The 22,944-nt window shown below is 35.2% G+C and overlaps 2 protein-coding genes across 11 annotated transcripts in view; one reads left to right on the plus strand and one right to left on the minus strand.

Annotated features, from left to right (window-relative positions):
• The window catches only part of RNF141 (ring finger protein 141), a 55,172-nt gene that overhangs the window by 12,665 nt on the left and 19,563 nt on the right, over positions 1 to 22,944 (plus strand). For 3 of the 4 annotated variants that reach the window (XM_037839990.1, XM_037839989.1, XM_037839988.1), the window contains 3 exons: positions 4,051 to 4,232; positions 8,360 to 8,467; positions 13,451 to 18,499. In XM_037839990.1, the coding sequence (XP_037695918.1) occupies positions 4,051 to 4,232; positions 8,360 to 8,467; positions 13,451 to 13,601 (441 nt within the window). In that variant the 3' untranslated portion in view covers positions 13,602 to 18,499. Of the gene's footprint in view, positions 1 to 4,050; positions 4,233 to 8,359; positions 8,468 to 13,450; positions 18,500 to 22,944 lie in introns of those variants that run through there. The other variant, XM_037839991.1, reaches the window with a different exon arrangement.
• The window catches only part of AMPD3 (adenosine monophosphate deaminase 3), an 89,167-nt gene continuing 75,903 nt past the window's right edge, over positions 9,681 to 22,944 (minus strand). For 4 of the 7 annotated variants that reach the window (XM_037839983.1, XM_037839984.1, XM_037839981.1 and 1 more), the window contains exons 13-15: positions 22,659 to 22,832; positions 20,841 to 20,951; positions 18,275 to 19,731 (exon numbers count right to left, since the gene is read on the minus strand). In XM_037839983.1, coding sequence (XP_037695911.1) covers positions 19,555 to 19,731; positions 20,841 to 20,951; positions 22,659 to 22,832 — 462 coding nt within the window. In that variant the 3' untranslated portion in view covers positions 18,275 to 19,554. Of the gene's footprint in view, positions 12,290 to 18,274; positions 19,732 to 20,840; positions 22,833 to 22,944 lie in introns of those variants that run through there. The other 3 variants (XM_037839985.1, XR_005217442.1, XM_037839986.1) reach the window with 3 other exon arrangements.

The following is a 22,944-nucleotide window of genomic DNA, read 5'->3' on the forward strand; positions in this document are numbered from 1 at the left end:
TTCTATCACTTAAAATGCCATCACCTGCAAGTCACAGATGATGACTTTGACCAGGTTAGACAAAATAATATTTACTTTCATTTATCAAGAAATTCTGACTTAAGGTAGCTCCAGGATTGGTTAGTTCAAAGACCCAGCAGCTCTCTTTCCAATTCACTGATCAATATTAGGTCACATCCCCTTCTTTATACCTGCATTGGCAGAGGGAATATGAATACCATGATTGATTTAGATTAGACAAATCAGGATTGACTTCTGAGTAATTTCAGGGAGTGGTAGATACCAAAACAAAATCAGGGCTATGCCAGCAATGAAAAGTAGGGAATGGCATTTGGTAATTAACCGATAGTTCCTGCCACATCTGTTATTTCTACCTGTCTAAACTCAATGTCTCTTTAAAGACCCTCCTCAAATACCATCATACCCGTAAAGTCTTTCCTTTTCTAAACTCTAACAGCACTTTATTTACACTTCATAACTTTGTTCTATATTAAGAATTAAAATTTTTTATTTAGGTTCTTAGCTCTCCTACTAGATAGTAAGCTCCTGAGGGCAGGAACCATGTCCAGATTCACCTTTGTGTCCCTTACAGCCCATAGAGCAGCCTTTCCATAGGAACTCAATATAGGTTGAGTGAACAAAAACTTGTTGAAGAAATACTCTCATTTTAAATGATTGGGATAGATTGAGGCTTTCCTTGTTGATTGATATATTACCTAAATTACATTCCCTCTCCATCTCTTTTATAAAGTTCTGAGCTCACAATAAAGAAGCAATATAAAATATAAAAAGCTATGGGGATATAAAGGTATAAGGTTTTTGTTTGATCCCTTATTTTGTTGCCCCTCTTTGGCAAACATGAAATTCGAGTTTAATTTAACTGTTAGTCAAATTTCTCTTTTGCCCCAGTATCTCTAATCATTACATCTGTATGCAGTTACCTAAAACATCTTAAAATAAAATTCTAAATAAAAAAAACAAAAGCATTAAAGATAAAGACAATTAGAGCTTTCATTTGTGTGACTTTTGGTTTTAGATCTACTCTAAAGGAATATTTTAATTTGTATTTCTTAGATTCTTTTCTAAAGAATTTCTGAGAAGTCAGTGTATTAGAAGGAAAGACTTGAAATCTGGTATGAAAAATGGATAGGAGATTGAAAGTGTTGTTATTTTCTTTTTCTTAAACAACTAAAAACACTTGTACTTTGTCTGTATTTATGATAAGACCTTATCTTGGCTACCTGTCATCTGCTATGATGATTATACTTAAACAGTATTTAGTTCATTATAAAATATTTAAATTAGGCCAAAATGAAATATTTTGTGAGAAAAATTTTAGAAAAATTAATAAGTTAATAAAAATTATGGTCTAAGGAGGCTATTAAACTTCATGAATTATATTATTTTCATCCTTTATATTACTTAGACCAAAACCTTGGAGTCATCCTTGACTTCTTTGTTTTTCTCATGCCCTACAGTCAATCCATAAGCAAATCCTATCTGGTTTCTCTTCAAAATATTCTCAGATTCTGATCAGTTTTCACCACAGTCCACTGCTACCACCCTACTCCTAGGCACCGTCATCTGGCACCTGGAATATTCCAGTAGCCTCCTAACTGGTCTCCCTGCTTTTGCTCTGGCTGCCATTCTGTCTGTTCTTGGTAAACAACCAGACTTTTATATGTCACAATCTGAAATATAAATCAGATCATATTACTCCTTGGCCCAAAACCCTCCAGTGAATTCCCATGCACTAGGAATAAAGGCCAAAGTGCTTTCTATGATCAGCAAATTCCTCTATTTTCTGTCCATACCCCACCCTCTAACCCTATCTCCTGCTCCCTCTCTTTCTGTTCCATTGACACTGGACTCTTTGCGGGGCTCCTTGGGCATCTGGCCAGTTACACTTCTGCCTGACAACCTTTACACTTCCTGTTCGCTCAGCCTGGAATGATCTTTTCCCCAGACATCCATATTCTCATTCCAGCACCTCTTCCAGTTCTTAAATGTCATCATCTCTGAGGTCTTTCCTGCAACCCCTCAGCACTTCCTCTCCCCTATTTAATTTTCTCCATAATTCTTATTTCCATCTAACCTGATCAGCATTTTACTTCTCTGTCTCTCCTGCCCATCATGTAACCTCCAGGAGGCAGAAATTTTTGTCTCCATTTGCCACCAGTGCCTTGGACTGTGCACATAGTTCCTGTAATATCCACAAAATGAGTAATGATTTGTTGCATGAATCCCTATGGTTATAATAATTGGAGTTTGAAAAACTTTGCTATTACAATACTAAGCTTATATGAATTATTCCTTAATTTCTTCTATACTGTGCAGTTCCAAAGGATGACTGGCTCAGTTTCCTGAGTTCTGAGTCTGTTTTGTAAACCTCTATAAATTCCTGTCAACTTTTAATTCTATTTATTTGTTCCCTACCCCATGTACTGTCTCTTATTACAAAGAATCTTGCATATTTGCATCTCCACATAGATCATACCTTCCCAAAATTTAATCAATTTTCTGATTGTTAGAAATGGTTCCAACATTTCACAAAATGGAACCTGATTCATGCTTGAGTCTCAGTTTTTTCTAGTTAAAGCTATTACTATTTTCATTCCTAATAGTCAAACATTGCTCTAGTATTTTTTTAATATGTGACATGACTACCTCGCTTTCTCACATCCCCAGTTTCATCAACACATTTCAAAACCTACCTCATTCACAATTTTAAGGCCCACTATCTTTATATCTCGCCCTGCATTCTTCATTTCTTTCTAAATATTTTTATCTTGTTTGTTCCATTTATTTTGATTTGCACTTAACATGAAATGATACTAAATGATAATTAAATGATATTTAACTTTGACTTCTCATTTTTTTAGTAACAACTCTATTTTGCCCCCCCATTTCAGTATTCCCCTCCCCCCATTCTATTAACAGTTCAAATTTAATGAAATTTAAAAAGACACAGAAATGAACAAAGAAGAAAGAGGATAATGCTTGGTAGGAAACATTTAATGATATCATCATTATAACTAGGCTGATAAGTTATAAGAAACCAAGAATCAGATTTCTGACAATTCCAATGTGACTCTCCCTCCCTACCACCAAAGAAAATCTCTAACTTGAGAGTACATTTAAAAGACACTTGAATAGCAAAAATAATGCTATTAAGTTAAAAAAATATATAGAAAGACTATTCTTACAGTCTTCCATGCCATCTCATGTGCTTGAAGGAAGTCTTTCACATCTTTAATCTTTCACTGATTACTTCAGGTTCTTCATCCAAGAAAATTGCACCCTCAGCCTACTACCTCGGTCATTTCAAAAAGAATATGTGCCCCACTTCCTGACTCCCTCAAGCCATTTGAAAGCACCATTAATCTCTCCTTACCTACTCCCCCACCCTTGCCCCATAGAATATAAGCTGGAGTAGGAAGAGGTACACAACCTCTAGGCAACTGGTTCTACTTCACATTAAGGAAACTTTTTGCTAAAGCTTGACAGGGCCTTCTGGGGAAACTTCAAATACTTTTAATTAGGATTTACTTTAATGTAATTGTCTTACTTTAATTGGAAATTTTGTTATAAAATAGAACTTAAGATACTCAAGAAAGCATTCTGTTTGTGGTAGCAAATCAATTGTAGCAGTCAATTTTAGTAGAATGGCAGGTGCTTGTTGGATTCAAATAAATTTCTTAAAAGGAAAAGAATTGTCAATACTGATCTTTCAAATTCATTTCTGGGCAAGTCCCTAACCTCATCAATTCTAAAGAGGATGATGCCTAATCTTACAGGGTTATTTTAATCATCAAATGAGATAAATTTGTGTAACTGCTTTGAATCCCACAAATATAATGGATACGGTGTTATTCATTTCTTCGGATTCTTGCTCTCTTGTTATGTAGTTTGCAAACCCTGAAAGTTTCTATTTCCTAGGATGGTTGGCCAGCTTTTATTCGTTTTTTGGGGTTGTGGGGTGGGGGTGGTGGAACTTGAGCAGAGAAATGACTAACTTATTTTTTTTTTTAATTTTCTTTGTATTTTTAGATTAACAAAAGCAGTGGAATTGTGGAAGCATCACGGATCATGAATTTGTACCAGTTTATTCAGCTTTATAAAGACATCACAAGTCAAGCAGCAGGTGTATTGGAACAAAGCTCCACCTCTGAAGACCCTGATGAAAATTCATCAACTATAGCATCTTGTCAGGCCAGTCTTTGGATGGGAAGGTATAACATGCATAGTTTTTATGTTTCACTTATTTTCCAATATGCAAACTACTGAAATCTAATTAATATTTTTGCTGGTGTTCAACATCTTAAGTCACATTACTTTTTGCCTCAACTGATAGTGTATCCCAGATCAGTTTTCAGATTATTCTGTGCTTCAGGACATTGTTAAGAGTGCCAAATTAAAGTGGCTCCCACCAGGTAATGTTTCTGTTAACCCAGTTTTCATAAATCCAGTCACCACTCTAAAAACTTGCATTTAATGACAAAGGAGATAGTTAAAGTCCCTGTTATAAGAGGTATTTAGGTTCCTAGAAAATCAGAGCCCCTCAGAGAATTAGGTCTAAGACTCTGGCAAAATCATCTCCATTTTTCCTAAAAGTGTCTGACTAATTGGAATATTAACAATTAAAATATTGGCTGTAGGACTTGGCAGTCCATTCAGGAGTGAAAGCAGTTGGTGTACATGTTGCATATAAGGACTTAGCAGAAGGAAATGAAGTCAGCCAGAATTTTCTGTGGTGGTGCTTATTTACTCAGGCTTAACATATTATTGTCTGTCCTATCTAAACTTTCTCTTCCTTCTTTGTTATGCTTTTGGCATATGAAAGTTCCCACCTGTTAGCATATGACAACCATGACCATAATTCAAATTTGTAAATGCCTCATTGGAAAAAGACTTACATGGATCCAGACATGTTGACATCCTATCTTATTGTCATACTAGACAGAAAGCAGAAATATGTATTGACAGTGCCTTTTATTTTAAAGTTAAGAATATGCTTAACAAGAATTTCTCTTACTGCTCCATTTATAATTATATTTTCTAGTCCATTCTTAATCAACTAGTTTCCAAATGCTATGTTGCTGTTAAATTATATTTTTCCATTTATCATATCCTGGTTATATTAAGTAGCATTATTTGGTTTTCTAGGTGGAGTGTATAAGTGTTATTAACATGCCAAATGAGTTTTAGAACATTTTAGGCAGTGTTTAGGAAGAGGCTTATCTTTCTGTATTTTTTAAAGTGGATTTTTCAAAGACAAGTATCTGATTTTCTGCTTTTTTGTTTTCCTTTCCTTCTTCAGAATGGATTGTTTTGGTTTTTAAGTGTTTGGAAATCTAATGTGTACCAGTATATTTAAGCGCAATAGTAGCAAAATGAAAAGAAAATAGTACTTTTCCTTGTTGCAGTCATCTTAAGGAAGTAAAGGTGTTATCCTTCTTCCTGTTTCAGTGCCTGACTGGTTTGTTAGGGCTACTTTTTCCTTTGTATGTTTTTTTGGTTCCTGGTGCCGATGCTGCTGATCCATGGGTCACACTTTGTGTAGCTGACTGTACTTACTGTATTTTGCCAAATGGTAATCCGACTTGTACTTGAACACCTGCAGTAGTGTGGGACTCAGTCCTTAGAGAAGCAAGTCTTTTCATACTCTGATGGCTCTTAGCACTATGAAGTTTTCCCTTTTGTTATATAATCCTCAGACTAGCTAAAATCCAACTCTCTTCAGGCAGCACAGCACAGACTCTAGAACCAAATTGCCTGGCTCCACTGTCAACTGTGTGACTTTGGACAGGTTCCTTGAACTATTTTTCCTCTGTTTCCACATCTTTTAAAAGAGGATTGATAATAATAGAATCTGCCTTGTAGGTCTTTTGAAAGAGTTATATTAGGCAATATATATAAAGTGCTTGGGACAGTGCCTGGCACATAATAATACATCTATAAGTTAACTGATATTATTATTAAATTATTACTGTACTCTACTCACTGTTTTCAGTGCCCGTGTCCTCTGAAATTCCACCAAACAAGCCCATTCTCTCTTCCAGAGCTTTCAAATATTTTAAAACAGTGATCCAATTCTCACTGAGCTGTCTGTTCTCCAGGATAAGCATCTCCAGTTCATTCAGCCTTTGTTTATATAGGACTTTCCTGTATACTGGAGGCTTTCCTGGATGATCCCATCTGTTGATATGCTTTCAGAGTGTGTAGCCTAGAGCTGAATCATTCTACAAATAGTCTAACAGGGATAAATAAAGCAAGAATCTTTCTCCTCCCTTATTCTGATCACTGTGCTGCTACAAACATAGCCAAAAATCAAATGAATATTATACACTTTTCAGTGGCTGCATCTGTGTCTCTTAATCTTTTACCACTATCCAGAATCCCATTCTTCTTAGCCCTCTGCTCCTCACTTTTATACTCTACCTTCAGAAAAATCTGTCACTCTCATGGATTCAGTTACATTCTCTGTTAATGACACCCAAGTCTTATCCTTAGACCTAGATTATTGTTAGCTTCTCAAAAGCAGAGACCCTAATTCATCTTTGTATCCTCAGGGTCTGGAATAGTATGTGGCATCTAAAAGGCACTTAAATGCTGAACTGAAGATATATATATATATATATATATATATTTTTTTTTTTTTTTTTTTTCATTCACTAATACTCTGAATCCACCATGTCTAAAATCAAATTCATTAGATCCACATCCAGCTAGATTTGTGTTCAGTTTCTCCATTTCAATTCTGTGGCTGTCCTCTTTCCCCATTACTGAAGCATAACATTTAATCTATTACCACTTCCTCAGGAGTTTTCTTTTATAATGCCCTTTGGACCAGACCCTGTTTATCTCCCAGGTGAAATGCTGAAATAACTAGTTTTTCTCCCTCTAGACTGCCTCTCATACCACACTCCCAATTAATCTTCCTAAAGCACTGTTTCAGTGGGGGTTCATTTCCTCTTGATTAAACACTGATTCTACTTTGCCTGTCAGAACAAGTTCAAACTTATTATTTTGATATTCAAGGATAAGATTATCTCTGTTGTATTTAATCTTATCTCTCAGTTTCCTTCCCAGAGCATCCTGCCAGCCTCCTTGTTACCTATGCATATGCAAATACACGCAGCTTTTTTTCTACCTCCATAGCTTTGTTTATGTGTCTAGAATGTCCTCTATCAAAATTCTGTCGTTTTTCACTTCACCTTTCCAACAAATTTAAAGTACACTGCTCTCTTACTTATTTAGCACTTCCTCCCTGTAATGCACTTTTGACATTTATTTATATTCTGTTTTATGTTCAAATCAACAAATTTTATAAGTGCTATATCAATGTCTTATATACAGTGCTGTAAGCACAGCAGGGAATTAAAAAAATGTTAGAGATAATTCATATCTTTAAAAAGCTTATAGTAAAGTGTCTATGCTTTGGATCATTCAGTTTTTGTTTAATTACAACATAATATATGCTCGATGAAGAAAACCTAAAAAATACAGAAAAGCACACAAAGGATCAAAGAAAATTAAAATCACTTCAATAAACATTTATTGAAAACCTAAGACAAACTGCTTTTATTCAAAGAGCTTACAGTTTATGGAGAGATCAACCAATAAACAAATCAATTAAAATGCAGTTTTTAAGTACATTGAGGCAAATGTTGGTTTTGAGAGCAGAAAGAGGATATTTTGAACTAAGTTACTGAGGTTGAAGTTTACTAAACAAGAGAATTCCAAGAAGGGAAAATATGTTCAGGGACACTCTAAATTGTGACTGGAATAGAAGGTTCAACATTTCTTTTCTCCCAAAAAGATGAAAGGGTTCCTTGAAGATGGAGACTTTGCTTTTTATCTCTTTTGTATTTCCAAGAACACCTGATACTTAAGTCTAAGCTACTCTTTCATTTATATGCCCATTATAAGTATCAGTCTTGTAAGATCCTGTTGGCAGGGTCTGTATCTTATAGAGCTTTGCATCCAGTACAGTGAATAAATCACATATTATTTGAATTTATTTATATAAAATCAGTATGATTTAAATGGGCTAAGTTATTTTCAGGAAGACCTGAATATTTCCAGTTTTTGTCCATATATTTCTAATTATTGCAGAATTTTTCTTTTATCCAGTCTTTCTTTATGAAATGTACCTGTTAGTACTTTTTCCCTAATACATTTGCTGTCCCTATAGGATATGTTAAACTTACAATCTGATTTCACACATGAGTAGTACTGTACTTTATACTGTGAACACATAGATGTTAAATAATGTCTTTTAAGACAATATAAACAAAGTAGAAAGCATGATGGCACCAGAGATTATCAGTGCTTCAGTTCATTTTTCACATTGCAGGGTGAAACAGCTGACTGATGAGGAGGAGTGTTGTATCTGTATGGATGGTCGAACTGACCTCATCCTGCCTTGTGCTCACAGCTTTTGTCAGAAGTGCATTGATAAATGGTAAGTTATTTACTGCCTTCCTACAGGCAAAGTCCAAATGGGATACTATATATAAATATGCTTTGAAAAGTACAAAACTACTCTATAGTAATTAAATACGAGATTTTGCTATTTAGTACTTTGTATTATATGACAGGTATCTTATTGATTAAAAATATTTTGATTTTTATACCTAAAGTTTATAAAATGTGAGGCTGTATTTTAGTTCTGATATTTCACTTTTGCTGTAAAGAGATTCATACCTGACTTGAGTCTAGAATCAAACACTGTCCTTTCTCATCCTTTTTTCTCCTCATTTCTATATTTATCCTCTGTATATGTTTAAAAGGAGTAACATGAATACTTAAATATTGGACCTGGAGGGAACTTTAGTGATTGCTAGTTGAGCTCATTATTTTACAAAATTAGAATCAAAATTTAAGAGAATTTATAATTAACATACAATAAACTACATGTATTTAAAGTATATAATTTGGTATGTTTTGACTTGTGTGTTTACCTGTAAAAACCATCACCACCATCAAAATAATGAACAAATCCATCACCCCCAAAAGTTACTTCATGCCCCATTGTAAACCCTCCTTCCCACCCTTCTTCCCCGGTACCCAGGCAACCATTAATCTGCTTTCAGTTTCTATAAAATAGCTTGGATTTTCTAGAATTTTTATAAGTGGAACCATACAGTATGTACTCTTTTTGTTATCTGGCTTCTTTCGTTCACTGTAATTAGTTTGAAATTTATCTGTCTTGCAACAGGTATCAATAGTCATTCCTTTTAACTGCTGAGTGGTATCCATTGTATAGATATACCACAGCTTTTTATCCATTCACCTGTGGATGGACACTTGAGTTCTTTCCCACTTTTGGCTATTACAAATAAAACTGCTGTGAACATTTCTGGACAAGTCTTTTGTGGATTTTTATTTTATTTCTTCCTGGGTGAATACCTAGAAGTGGAATGACTGGATTATAGATGTATATTTAACTCATTAACAAACTGCCAGTTGTTTTCCAAAGCAATTGTACCATTTCACGCTCCCACCAGCAGTGTATAAAAGTTCCAGTTGCTCCATATCCCTGCCACTACTTGGCTTGGTCAGTCTTTTTAATTTTAGCAATTGTAATAGGTGTATAGTATCTCATTGTGGTTTTCATTTGTACTTCCCTGCTGACTAATGATGTTGAGCATCTTTTCATGTGCTTATTTGCCATCTGTATGTCTTCTTTGGTGAAGTGTCCATTCAAGTCTTTTGCCCATTTCTTTATTGGGTTGTTTTTGTATTTTTGAGTTTGAGGTTCTTTACATATTTTGGATACATGTCCTTTATCAGATATGTCATTTGCAAATGTTATCACCCACTGTGACATATCTTTTCATTTTCTTAAGAATGTCTTTCAAAGGGCAGAAGTTTTTAAACTTGATGAGTCCAATTTATCAATCTGTGACTTATGGATAGTGATCCAATCAAAGCTAAGAAATCTTTGCTTCACCCAGGGTCACAAAGATTTTTTTCTATCTTTTCTTCCAAATGTTTTATAGTTTTAGGTTTTGTATTTAAGTCTATGATCCATTTTGAGTTAATTTTTGTATATGATGTGAGATCTAGATTAAAAAAAATAATAACTTTTTTTGTTGTTTATGCTCCAGCGCATTTTGTTGAAAAGACTATCTTTTCTTCACTAAATTTCTTCTTTACCTTTGTTGAAAACCAGTTGCTCAAATATATGTGGGTCTATTTCTGGACTCTATTCTGATCCATTGCTCTATTTATCTATCTTCACATCAATACCACACTACCTTGATTAATGTAGCTTTAAAATAAGTCCTAAAATCATGTAGTGTTAGTCTTCCAACTTCGTTCGTCTTTTTCAAAGCTGTTTTTGCCTGTTTTAGGTATTTTGTATTTCAATATGAATTTTAGAGCCAGCCTATCAATTTCTACAAAAGAGCCTGTAAGGATTTTGATTGGCATTGCATTGAACAAATAGACCAATTTGGGGAGAGTTTATTTCTTACCAATATTGAGTCTTGCATCTATGAACAAATTTAATTTTTTTATTTAGTGAGGTCTTCTTATTTTCTCTCTTAGCAAAGTTTTGTTTTTTTCAGTGTTGCATATCTTTTTTCAGATTTACCCCTAAGCATTTCTTATGTTTTGTTGTTACTATTCTAAATGGTATTTTTTTTCCCAATTCGTGATTGTTTGTTGCTATTATATAGAAATACAATAGATTTTTGTGTATCATTCTTATACCCTGCAACCTTGCTAACCTCATTTATTAGTTCTGGTAGTTTGTTTGGAGATTCCACAGGATTTTCTCAAATGTCTGAACATCATTTTTTAAAAGATATTTTTGCTGGATATAAAATCTTAGATTTACAGTATTTTTTCTTTCATGATGTTGCTCCACTCTCATCTTATTGGCATTGTTTGCTATGAGAACTCTGTTGTCCTCATTATCTTTTTTCCTCTGTAGGTAATGTGCCTTTTTTCTCTGGCTGCTTTTAAGACTTTTTTCATTATCATTGGTTTTGAGCAATTTGATTATGGTGTGCCTTAGAGCAGTTTTCTTCATGTTTCTTGTGCTTGGGGCTCATTGAGATTCTTGGATTTGTAGGTTTATAGTATCATCAAATATGGAAAATGTTCAGCCATGATTTTCTCAACTTTTTCTGTCCCTTTCTCCTCTCCTCTACTCCAATTACACATATTTTAGGCCACTTGGAAGTTTTCCCACAGCTCACTGATGCTATTTTCCTCCTTACTCTCCTCCTCCTGACATTTTCTCTGTTCAATTGTGTATAGTTAATTCTACTGTGTGTTTTAAAATTCACTAATCTTTTCTTCTGCAATGTCTAATTTGCTACTAATCTCATCCATTGTATGTTTCATCTCTCAGATATTGTAATTTTCATCTATAGAAGTTTGGTTTGAGATTTTTTATATCTTCCATGTCTCTATTTAATATGCTTGATCTTTCCTCTAGTTTTTTGAACAATACAATTAAAGTAACTTTTAATTTTCTTTTCTGTTAATTCTAACATCTTCGTCTGTTCTGGGTTGGTTTTGATTGACTTTTCTCTTCATTTTGGGTTGTATTTTTCTGTGTGCCTGGTAATTTTTGATTTGAAGCCAAATATTGTGAATTTTATCTTTTTGTGTGTTGAATATTTTTGTATTCAAATAAATATTCATGGCTTTGCTCTGGAATAGAGTTACTTGGAAATAATTTGATTCTTTTGGGTGTTCCTTTAATATGATTAGTTACTTGGAAATAATTTGATTCTTATGGGTCTTGCTTTTATGTGATTAGTTTCCCTACTAATGAAGCAAGGCCCATCAGAGTACTCAGAGTACAGGTTTTCTAGTCTGAGTACTGTTCCTTCTATTCTTTTTTGGGTGATTCTTTCCTTACCCTCAGATAGTTTCCTCACATGCACGCACTGATCAGTACTCTGCTGAATATATTCAAAGGGGACCCTCTGCAGACCTCCAGAGTTTTCTCGGTGTACAGCTCTCTCCTCTCCAGTACTTTGCCCTTTGAACTTTAGTTGCTTTGGCCTTCTTAGATTCTCAGCTCTCTCTCTTCAACTCAGAGGTTCTGCCAGGTTCCACCTAGGTTTCCCTTCTTGAGCTGCAGCCTAGAAACTCTCTCAGGCAGTTAGCTAGGGCAGTTACAGGACTTACCTTGTTTGCTTCCCATCTCTCAGGGATCACTGTCCTTTGTTGCCTGGTGCCCAGTTTTGCAAACTGTTATTTCATATATTTTGTGTGATGTTTTAGTTGTTTTAGATTGGAGGATAAATCTGGTCTCTGTTGGCTGAAGCACAGAAGAGGATACATAATTATCTGGTAAAATATCTCTGAGGAACCAGAAATTAACTTGAATAACATTTTTCAGCTCTAGCTTTCACATTTAGTTTTTGGAACAAATTCCTAAATTTTTTCACAAAAGCCAAAGAGCAGTTGATGTAATTTAATTACTTTGATCTCAGATTTCACTGGGAGATGAGGAGAAAAACATGTTTCCCTGCATGATATGCATCTGGCTCAAATATTGTATTTTTGAAATTTCTAAAATAATGTTTGACAAGAGAACAATCTCTTTGGAAAAACATAATCTTATTTAGGTAACAATATAAGAGTTATTTTCCTATCAGAAAAATTATTCTGCATGTAAACTTCTTTTATTTTAAACCTTGAATGTTTCCATTTTCATACAATTTCTTAAAATCTTCCTGTTGCTTATGAACCATAGAATTATTATCAGACCTTTAAGCTTAGTTAATTGTTGAAAGTCATGCAGATATTAATTAGAAAAATTATTAATATCTTTTCCTGTTGCTGTATTCCCCTGCCACTCCCTAGAAGTTGTTCCTAGAGCAATGACTTCCATTTAAATAATCATAAACAAACATTTACACTTTATACTTTACCAAATCCTTCACTGAAAAGGAGTTTCCTCTTAGGACTCACAAAGATTTTGATTGTAAAAGAAAACTTTACCTATTTTGGGTGGAGGGATATTAATTGCATCATTGTTTGTAGTGGCAAAAGACTAGAAAAAGCCTAAATGTCCTTCTGTGGGGAACTGGTTAAATAAATAAATGGCGTAGTCACACTGTCCACATACAGAAGGCTTACGTTAAAAAGGATAGATAGCTCTACCATATGCTGGGATGTATTGGTCTACAGATATATTGACAAGTAAAAAGGGCAATAATGATGTATATATACAGACAAACCTGATCATGCTTAGTCTACCTCTGGAAGGCTATGTAAGTAACTGGCAACAGTGGTTGCCCATGAGGAAGAGAATTGGAGATTGGAATGGGAGGGTAATATTTACTTTTCACAGTATACACTTTTATGCTGTTTACTTTTTTTAAACCATGAACCTATATTACTTTTCAAACAAATCCCTGATTTTTAAAAAGAAGAAAAAGAAAACAAACTTTTCTTCATTTGACTTCTCTAATAGGAGTGATCGACACAGGAATTGCCCTATCTGTCGCATACAGATGACTGGAACAAATGAATCTTGGGTGGTGTCAGATGCACCCACTGAAGATGACATGGCTAACTATATTCTTAACATGGCTGATGAGGCAGGCCAGCCCCACAGGCCATGACCTTGGGATGAAAGTCTTCCATTGTTATTGTGGGCTACAAACACTTTGATCATGGGGGAAGAATGCAGGGATGTTGTGGCACAGACACAGGAAAATCTTTTTTTCCCCACCCCATATTTTTGCTATTCTGACAGTTTGTCCCATTTCTTTTGATAAACTTTCCATGTCTTCCATTTGTGATACACTAAAATTTGCTACCATTCTATGCCATATTTTCTTATTATTTATTTGTTCTAATGTGTATTAGAACTAATTTCTCTATTGCTAAGATAACAGCAACACATTTCCAGAGGCTTCTGAAACACCATTACTTTTTAGGGCAGAGTATTCTGGAATCTTTGTAGTTAGGTTCATAATAAACCTTGAATGTTAAAAAGATGTAGCCAACCAAAAGATACAATTTTAAATGACTGAAAATGTAGATTGTGTCAAAGTGCATGTTACTACTTAAAACTAGTCTTTCTGCTGGAATCTAAGGAGTAGCTGTGCCTCCTTGTGGTTAATTATTGCTCCTTTAATAATTTTTACTTGATTAATAATTATTTTGTAATTTTCATAATGTGTTTTGGAGTTACATATTTTTTAATTAAAAGGCTTTTTTTTTTCCTTGTCATGCGGTAAAATTTGGGTGAGGACTATGAAGTTGGGCATGACCTTGCCCTGTAAATGGACTTCTGCTGGGGAATCTTGTTGGCTGTTTTGGAAAAGCTTTCCCACAACTGGGAAACTGTTCTAAATGGTTTTTGATAATGCTCACACTTCTTGGAGTTTCAGAAGGAAATTTGACAAGAGAACTCTCTCTTTTCTTAGAGAAGAAATCCTAAATTTTACATTTCTGAATTATGATAAATCATTCAATATTGGTTTATGGTGCTTTTATTTTCTTAACTTGAAGCCATCTTTCTGAGGTTTTAAAGTCTTCAAATTTCTTAGATTAAGATGGAAGAAAATAGGATGTAACTTTTTCACCAAATGCACATAAAACACCTCTAAAAATTAGGAGATAGTTTGGCTTTCTTACTGTTTCATTGTACTTCCTTTGAAATACTCTGAAAGAGTATAGTAGTAATTTATGATCTTCAGTAGCATTGCAACCATTTTTTTTTTTAATTTGGCTTATGATGTAAAATTTTTGTTTTATATTAAACACCAGCATTTCATCATATAGTAAAACTAAAACCTGACATCTTCTTTAAAAAGTATTTTAACATTCCAGGAAAGTTTTCTGTCTATGGTAAGTTGCAAATATTACTATTTTCCTAAGTACCAAGTGGCATAATTTAAGTTGCCACTTATTGACATAATTTTTAGGTACTAGGATTTTAATAGTAATCCTATTAAATAGCAAATAAAATAATCCATTTCTAGGAAAAATGTCTCACTGAGAATAGCTTGATTTTGTCCACAGAGTACTGGTGGCCTACTCTATTGGCATTCATGGATGGGAACAGCTAAATACCAAATAGCTAAATACTTACCATAGGAATTGATACAAGCAAGAATACTGGGAGCTCTATCATTATCAACCTAGTGATGGGCTTGATGGTTCTGTGACCTTGAGAAAGTCCCTTTCTGTTGTTTGTAGATTTCTTTTTATACTTGATTTCAGCGGTAGAAACTTTTGTTTCCCCCCAAGTAAAATCTTATACACAACCTCTACATACACACCCCCACCCCCTATATAAAAGTCATATTTTATTAATATAAATGACCTTGCTATTATAATAACTAAATATTATGCAGTCAACAAATGAAAACACATAAAACATCAATGATCTCCAGTATATTAGAATTTGGTGAATGACACATTTGTATGATTGGAGTTGTTTTTTAAATTAAAATTTTTTTTCAAAATATACTTTAACTGCAAGTCAAATTTGCAGAGCCCCGAAACTCCTCCATGGATTCTTAGTATTCCATGGAAAATAGATGATCTTCTGAGATCTTTTCCAGCTCTAAGATTTTAAATTGTCCTTTTATATTGGACTTGCTGAGTTTAATTCAGATTGCCAGATTTAAAAATGTTTATGAAAATAAACAAAGTTGCTTTACAAATGTTTGAATCTTTCCAGGTATAGCCAATGATTTTGTCCCTTAGAATCCTTCACTTTTCAAGGAATTATTTAACAATGAGCCCAGTGACTCGACATTGCCGAAACCTTATTTTACAATATGAGCTCCAAGACACTGACTGATCTACTGTGAAATATAAAATTTAGCCTTATCAATTAAATGAACACACAGTTCTTTGCTCACTTCATTAAACTGAGTGATAATTCTTTAAATGTGAATTTTAGGTGGGGTTTTCTGTAATAACTAATCCTAAAAGTTGTAAATTTGTTTAAAGAATGAAATGTATACTTTTTGTATTCTTTACAGCTTTGTCTTTTTTAAAATATGAAGTACTTAAATGCACTTATGATGATAGGAAATGTAATGTGTGCCTTCTAGGATTTGTGAAATGGTTTCATGAACTCTAAGTAATTTGTTTTATAAGTTATAAAGTTTTCCTTATCCTAACTCAATAACAAAGGATTTATTTATATAATAATGCTATAGAACTTTAGTTTGAGAAAAATGAATTTGACTATGTACTGAATTAGAGGTTGAGATAATAGTATCTGTTTTATTCTTAGGACAAACTAATAAACTGTGCGATAAATAATCTGTAGCAAGTAAGTTTTAGCTAATTGAAGAGATTTTTTTCTTATCATGTAATTTCACATTCTTACATATTAAATGTTTATATTCCTTAGAGGACTATTTTATATTGTGCTTTGGGGGTTTGTGATGTTTGTGTGCTATGTTTTAAAATGCACTTCAAACTGGATTCAATTTCCTTATGCCTAATGCAAATATAGGTAATAAGGATGCTTGAGAATACCTTTTTCTTCAGTGATGTTTAACATTGGAAAGTTGGGTCCATTAAAAGGCAGATGAAGAATTTGAATTGTAATTTTGTTCTTCCTGATTAAGTCAAACTTACTTTGTCTATCCAGGAATAAGAAAATTACTTGGAGATTGGGGAAACCAGCTAATTATCCACATTTATTATGGCAACTCAATGACAATATAATATAAGCAGTTGACAACAGACGTCAAACCATTTGGTTTCATATCTTTTTACCCTATTGAGCAGTAAAACTAATAGCTAAAATACTCCACCCTATGGTAGTTTTCATGGTTACCTTGTAAAATCATTTCAGAGATACAAGAACATAATTTAGAGAGGCATCTAAGAATCTTCATGCTGAGAAAGAAAAGACATTTATAAGAGGAAGTGGCAGTTTATATTTACTGATGCACACCATCATAGGGAAGTATGCATTTTGGCATCAAAAGACATAAACATCTCCTCAGAGATATATTTTGATAATTGTGCAGCTGTTCATAGTCTTACCCTGTCATCCTCTATTTTTCTAAAAAATAGGTACTCATTTCAGGTTGAGGGTGCAAGAATTTCCTAAGGAACTATTTGATTACTTTTCTTTTTAATACAGTTAGTTGTACTCAATGATCTTTATATTAGTTATAGTTCAGCTGTAGAATGTTTAAGTACATCACCAATATATCAGCTTCAGTTATGTCTGCCAACCCAGACAAGTAAAGAGAATGCCAGAGGGATATGCAATCAACTCTGCTTTAATCTAAGAGGAACTAAACTCCAGAGAACAGGCCTTGACAAATACTAACCCAGGAGCTGGGACTTGAAGTAACACATTAAGACTTCTAGAATAAATAAGGGGTAACATGCTTCAAAAACCATCTTTTAGGAACCTGGACTAGTATATAATTGCCTTGGAGTCCAACTTAAGATACAAAGGAAAATATGCATTCACCCCTAAAATGGCCAGTTAGGTGCGACAGTGTAATAAAAGTTTAAAGTGCTATAGAAAAAGGTGTCTGAAAAGCAGGCAGGTCAGGTAAAATCCAAGTTCTGGCTAAGCAGACTAAAATAATATCCAGGGAAAAGGAAATGAACATGGGTGTCTTTACTCATGAACTATAACAGGGCAGAAGTTAGATTAAAAGTTTGATAGCAAATGTTTAGTAGCTTCTGGGTCTAGTGAACCTCAGTTTCAACTTTTTTTAGTTTTCCTAGGGAATGTCATCCATGTCTAAGTCTTAGTAAAACTTATTGATGGCTTTTCGTGATGCTCAGTATTTTCATAAAGTAAAAAACATTTTCTTTAAATAGTATTAAGTTGAAATCATTTTAAATTATTGAGCCACTGTCCTGATAAACTTTAATAATTTTTAAAAATGGTACAGATAAAATGACAATGATAAACTGTACAATATTCACTACATTAGGATAAATGTGTACAAATGGGAGCTTTTCAAAAAGAATGAATCCCTAAGATCAATGCTTAGTTTTCATTCAATTTCATGATTAGCTGTAAGATATAGCATATGTGTTTTCCTAGTAAAAGACTACATTTATAGTTCCATATGCTAAGTTGATTAGCGGAGGAGACAGGCGTTACAAAATTACAGGACAAGACATTCTAAATTCAAATAAGCATTTTCACACGCAGAAAGAGTTCTTAAATTATAATGATTCAAAAGTACTTCTTACAGTCTAAATTTGCCCACAGAAATAGGAAGGTCCTTGAGCAGCTTGTTGAGTACTAGGAGTGCATATCCTTAAAAAGTTGGCGTAAGAGAAATCATTGTTATTCAGTATACATTTATTGAGCATCTACCACATACCAGGCACTATTAACAGATGAAAAGTACATTGGTAAAGCTTAAATTCAGATTGGTCTTTAAAAATGCTTCCCACCTGGCCCCCAAGACCACTATATCTTCTGAAGAGGTCTGTGTTTTAAGTAAGGGAGAAATTTCACCTTCTTTAAAAAATGCCCAGGTTATAAATGATAAAGAAAAAAAAAAAACAAAAAACTAACATTTGTGAGGCCCGATGGATAAGTGGGAAAAAGACTGGATTAGGGGTAAGGAAACCTAGTTCTAGTCCTATTAATTTATTAGCTGTGTGGCCTTGAAAAAATTTCACTTCTCTGACCCTAACTCTTCTTATAAAATGAGGATTGAACTACAATCATAAAATATTGGAGCCAAAGGGAACAAAGATCATCAAGTTCTGTGGTTTTCAAAATTTTCCCCCAGGAGTCCTTAATTCAGATGAAAATATTATATAGAATCCCCAGTGTAAAACTGATGAATGTAAAGTTACTGAAGAAGTAGCAGCAGCACCCAAAACCTCACTCATTCATCCCCTTCCCTCTCCCACCACAAAATGGTCTATGAGAAAGATTCACAGTACACTGTCTGAAAACCACTCATCTAGTCTGAACCCCATTTTTTTAGGTGAGGAAAACAAGACTCAGAATAGGAGTGATTGTTTAATGTGTACATTTGGCTTCCTAAATAGAAAAGCGGGGGTGCGGCGGTTAATAAAACAATTTAAGAACTTCAAAAAGACACAAATTGTCATGAAGGAGGCTTTGTATTTTAATTCTCTTGAACTAGCCCCTTTATGAAAGGGAGCTTTAAAATTGATTTTGTTTAAGGCAGCCAGCCAGCCAGAGGCTGAAATGAACAACTACCAACTACCATGCAGGGACTATAGAGGAGTAAGGCCCAAAACTACGTAATAATGTCACTTGGCATTTGACTCTAGAAAATCCTGGCCCCAATAATACAAGCACTGGTGGTTTCAAGAGAAATACTTGGGAAACTAGGACTGAGAGCAGACAGATGCCCAGCTCTCACACCCCAAGGAGGAGTCCCCATCTATTTCTCAGAAATATTAACAGAAATGGGCCTGTTAGTTCTTAAAATAAATAATGCAATCCAAATCACTAGTTTGAAAGAGCTGCAGAGGCATCCTTTTCATAGAAGAAAGTCTTAGTTTGGTGTCTTGACCACTGTTAGTCACAGCAAACTTGAAATTAAACCAAAAAGTTAAAATGCATGTCCAGTCCTGGACCTATATGGTCAGGGCTGTGATCTCTTCTGATTTCATGGCATCAGACAGGAAGCTGAGCTCATTGCATAAGGTCTCGTATCGGAATGCCATCCGGATCTGAGCAACATTTGTCTTTCGAATATCATTTCCTTCAGGTCCTTCTTTATAATAATTTTTTCCCAGAAACTTTTGCTTTTCCTGTGGACCAAGAGAAATACAAATGAAATAATATATCTTGGATCCACTTTCTATATCCACATAGGCAGCTTTGACGTTAGCCATAGCAAATCAGACTAGACCCCAGAAGCAGATTCTCAACAGGACATCTTTCCCCACAGGGCTCTTAGAAAATTCATCCAGAGCTCTGTGTCCTTGAGAATGTCACCCTGGCAACCACATTCATTCCCTTCATTCCTGACTATGCTTTCCTTGATCAGAAAGGAAAGATAGGAACCACAAGAGCTCCGAGGACAGAGAAGGCAAGGTGAACAAGTTAAGACTAAATAAGAAGTCTCTCCTGAGAGCTGACAATGGCAGACAAATCAATAGTGTTTCTGGGGAGGGTCAAGCCAAGGAACCAAGTCCACACAAAGAGAATATTGAGCTTTGAACTCCTCTCGGCATCATCATCCATCAACAGCTTCTCCTGATGCAGCCCTCTTTTTGTATCAATGACATCACCCAGGGGAGGTGACCAGGGACCCAAGATACCATCAACAACAATGGTCCTCAACCCTGACTCCACATTAGAATCACCTAGGGAGTCTTAAAAAATTACTGATGCCCAGGTACCTATATTCAATCAAGGTATTATTTATCCAAGAAATACTGAGTGCCTATTATGTGTCAGCGACCACTTTAGGCCTGGGGATATAGTGCTGAACAAATGTCTCTGTCCTAATGGAGCTTGCCTTCTAGAGGGAAAGACAGAAAAGCAAGTAACATAAATGGATATTACGTTAGTAGTAATAAATGTTATGAAGGAAGTCAGATTAAAGGGATAGAGAATGATGGTAGGGCTATTTTAGAATGGGTGACCAGGGAACGCCTCTGCCAGTAGGGGCATCAGAGGAGGGGTCTGAAAAAAAGGGACAAAGCAGCCACGTATATTTTGGAGGTGCCTAAATTTGGTTTTGGATGGGATGATTCTCTCCCAGAACTTGAGTTTCAGGGCAATAGAGACCCAGCTTGGTTTGTTTATCACTTAACCACAGTGCCTGGAAAGTGCCTGGCACACAGTAGAGGCATCCAGCATAAACTTTTTGAAAGGATGGAGAACAGAAAGCCATGCCCAGCACACACCGTACCTGATGCGAGAGGCCACTCTGCAGTACGCTGTTCCTGGCGATTTCACACAGGTCACACGTGCTCAGCTTCCATACTTGAGCTGCAATTGCATATTCTTCCATAAGTGCTTCCTAGATCCCTCCCCCAAAAGTAATTTTATTAGATGGTAGAATTTTCACATCAGTGCTTCATATATTTATAAAGCTAGACAAGTCAAACAGGCATTGCAGGTTTAATTTTCCTTCAATAATTTGCACCTGGATGAACAACAACAAACCTTAAATTACAAACTCCTAAAAATCTTGTTTGTGTGGAATCTCAAGGCACCAAAGTGATGTTAAAAAAACACCTACACATTTATTGGTTGGCCAGTACTGAGTGCCTATTCTGTTGGAAGCCTTGAACCCAGCATTGGGGATAGCAGTCTCTGCTCTCCTGTGAATAACCCCCTGGTCAAGCATATCTTTAATACCTGCCCTATAGCTTTGCTTTTTATTTAACACCACTTTATTAAGTTTGTCCAAATATAAAAGTCAATATGAGTAAAATATTAAGGACAGAAGTGGAACATTAAAATAAGAATGAGAAATGATCATGGTATAAGTAGTGAGAGAGCATAAACCCAAAAAGATTAGGTTTGAGCTATAAGCTTGCTTTTCTTTTCTGGAATGTGAAAGGATTTACATTAATCACCAGCCCTTCGCTGTCCCTTCTCTACCCCATTGCCTCTGTATCCCAGGGAAGTGGTTCTCAAAGTGTGGTCCAAGGACCCTTGGGGATCCCCAAGAACTTTTGGAAATGGTCCACAAGGTCCTTGCTTTTCTAACTGTATATTGGTGTGAGGCCAGATTTCTTTCTTATACCTTGATCAAAATGACATATCACAACAGATTAAATGCAGAAGCAGAGATGAGAATCCAGCTGTCTTCTATTAAGCCAGACATTAAAGAGATTTACAAAATTTAAAACAATGCCACTCTTAGCAATTTTTTTGTTTGGGGAAATATATTTTTCATAAAAATTGCTATTTAGGTTAACATTTAATAGGTTTATTAATGTTATTTTTAAATGAGTTGATAATATTTTTTAATTTCTCAGTTAATTTATAACAGTAAATATCGATAGATATAATCAACATAAGCAAGAGCTCTTTGAGGACTTCAATTTTTAAAAGTCTGAAAGAGTCCTCAACGCAGAATGTTTGAGAACCACTGTCCTAGGAGACTTTGGCTCTTCCATTTTTGCTAATCAGGGGCTGGTTTTGTCAATACCATGAAAATACACTAGGTACACTTATAGCCGGTCTTCATCCATGAGATCACCTTTCCCTTCCTCTTCTCTTTTCCCAGACAGCCAAAGTGTAATAATAATAACAGTAGTAGTTAAAAATAGGTTGTTAACATTTTGAATACTTACATATGCAGGCACTGTGTTAGACCCTTTTGTTCGTTATCTTAATGAATCCTCACAATAAGTTAGAGGTAGGAGTGAAGTGATAGAGACAATTTTATCCCCATTTTGCAGGTAAGGAGGAATAAGATACAAAGAGATCAAGTAACTTGACCAAGTCACAGAGCTAGGAGTGTCAAAGAAAGGGGAAGTAGAGAAAGGTAAAGAAACGAAATTGTGCCTTCCCAGGGTCAAGGACCCCAAAGAGAGGGCTCTTGGAAGGAATAGCTTCCCCTCACCCATGGCTTACCTGTTGTCTTCAATGGGCAGGACCACCAATCCCACCCCAGAGTAGAACTGAGCTGTCTGCTCAGGTCCCTGCTCAGGAAGGGACAGCCCAGGACTGATGCCTATTGGGACACCACTGTCCCATCCCCCAAAGTCCTCACCTTCGTGTAGTGGAACTGCATTGGGTCATCAGTGGAGAGAGAAACGTGCAGTCCCTTGTGCAGGAATTCCCTCAGGGGGTTTTTGGAATATTCGAGGAACAGACTGTTGTTGCTAAGAGGAGACATGGCAATGGGGATCTGAGCAAGATAGTAGAGGTACTGCAATACCGGACTCTGCAAAAGAACCACCAAATTCATGTGACAAGTGCCAGAGAGGAGAAGGAGAGAAGAAGGGAGAGAAAATGGAAACCAGGGATCTGGGCAGTGTTTGCACAAGTCCCCAACC

The sequence above is a fragment of the Choloepus didactylus genome, chromosome 6 (assembly GCF_015220235.1).
Source record: "Choloepus didactylus isolate mChoDid1 chromosome 6, mChoDid1.pri, whole genome shotgun sequence".
In the NCBI taxonomy this organism is placed as follows: domain Eukaryota; kingdom Metazoa; phylum Chordata; class Mammalia; order Pilosa; family Megalonychidae; genus Choloepus; species Choloepus didactylus.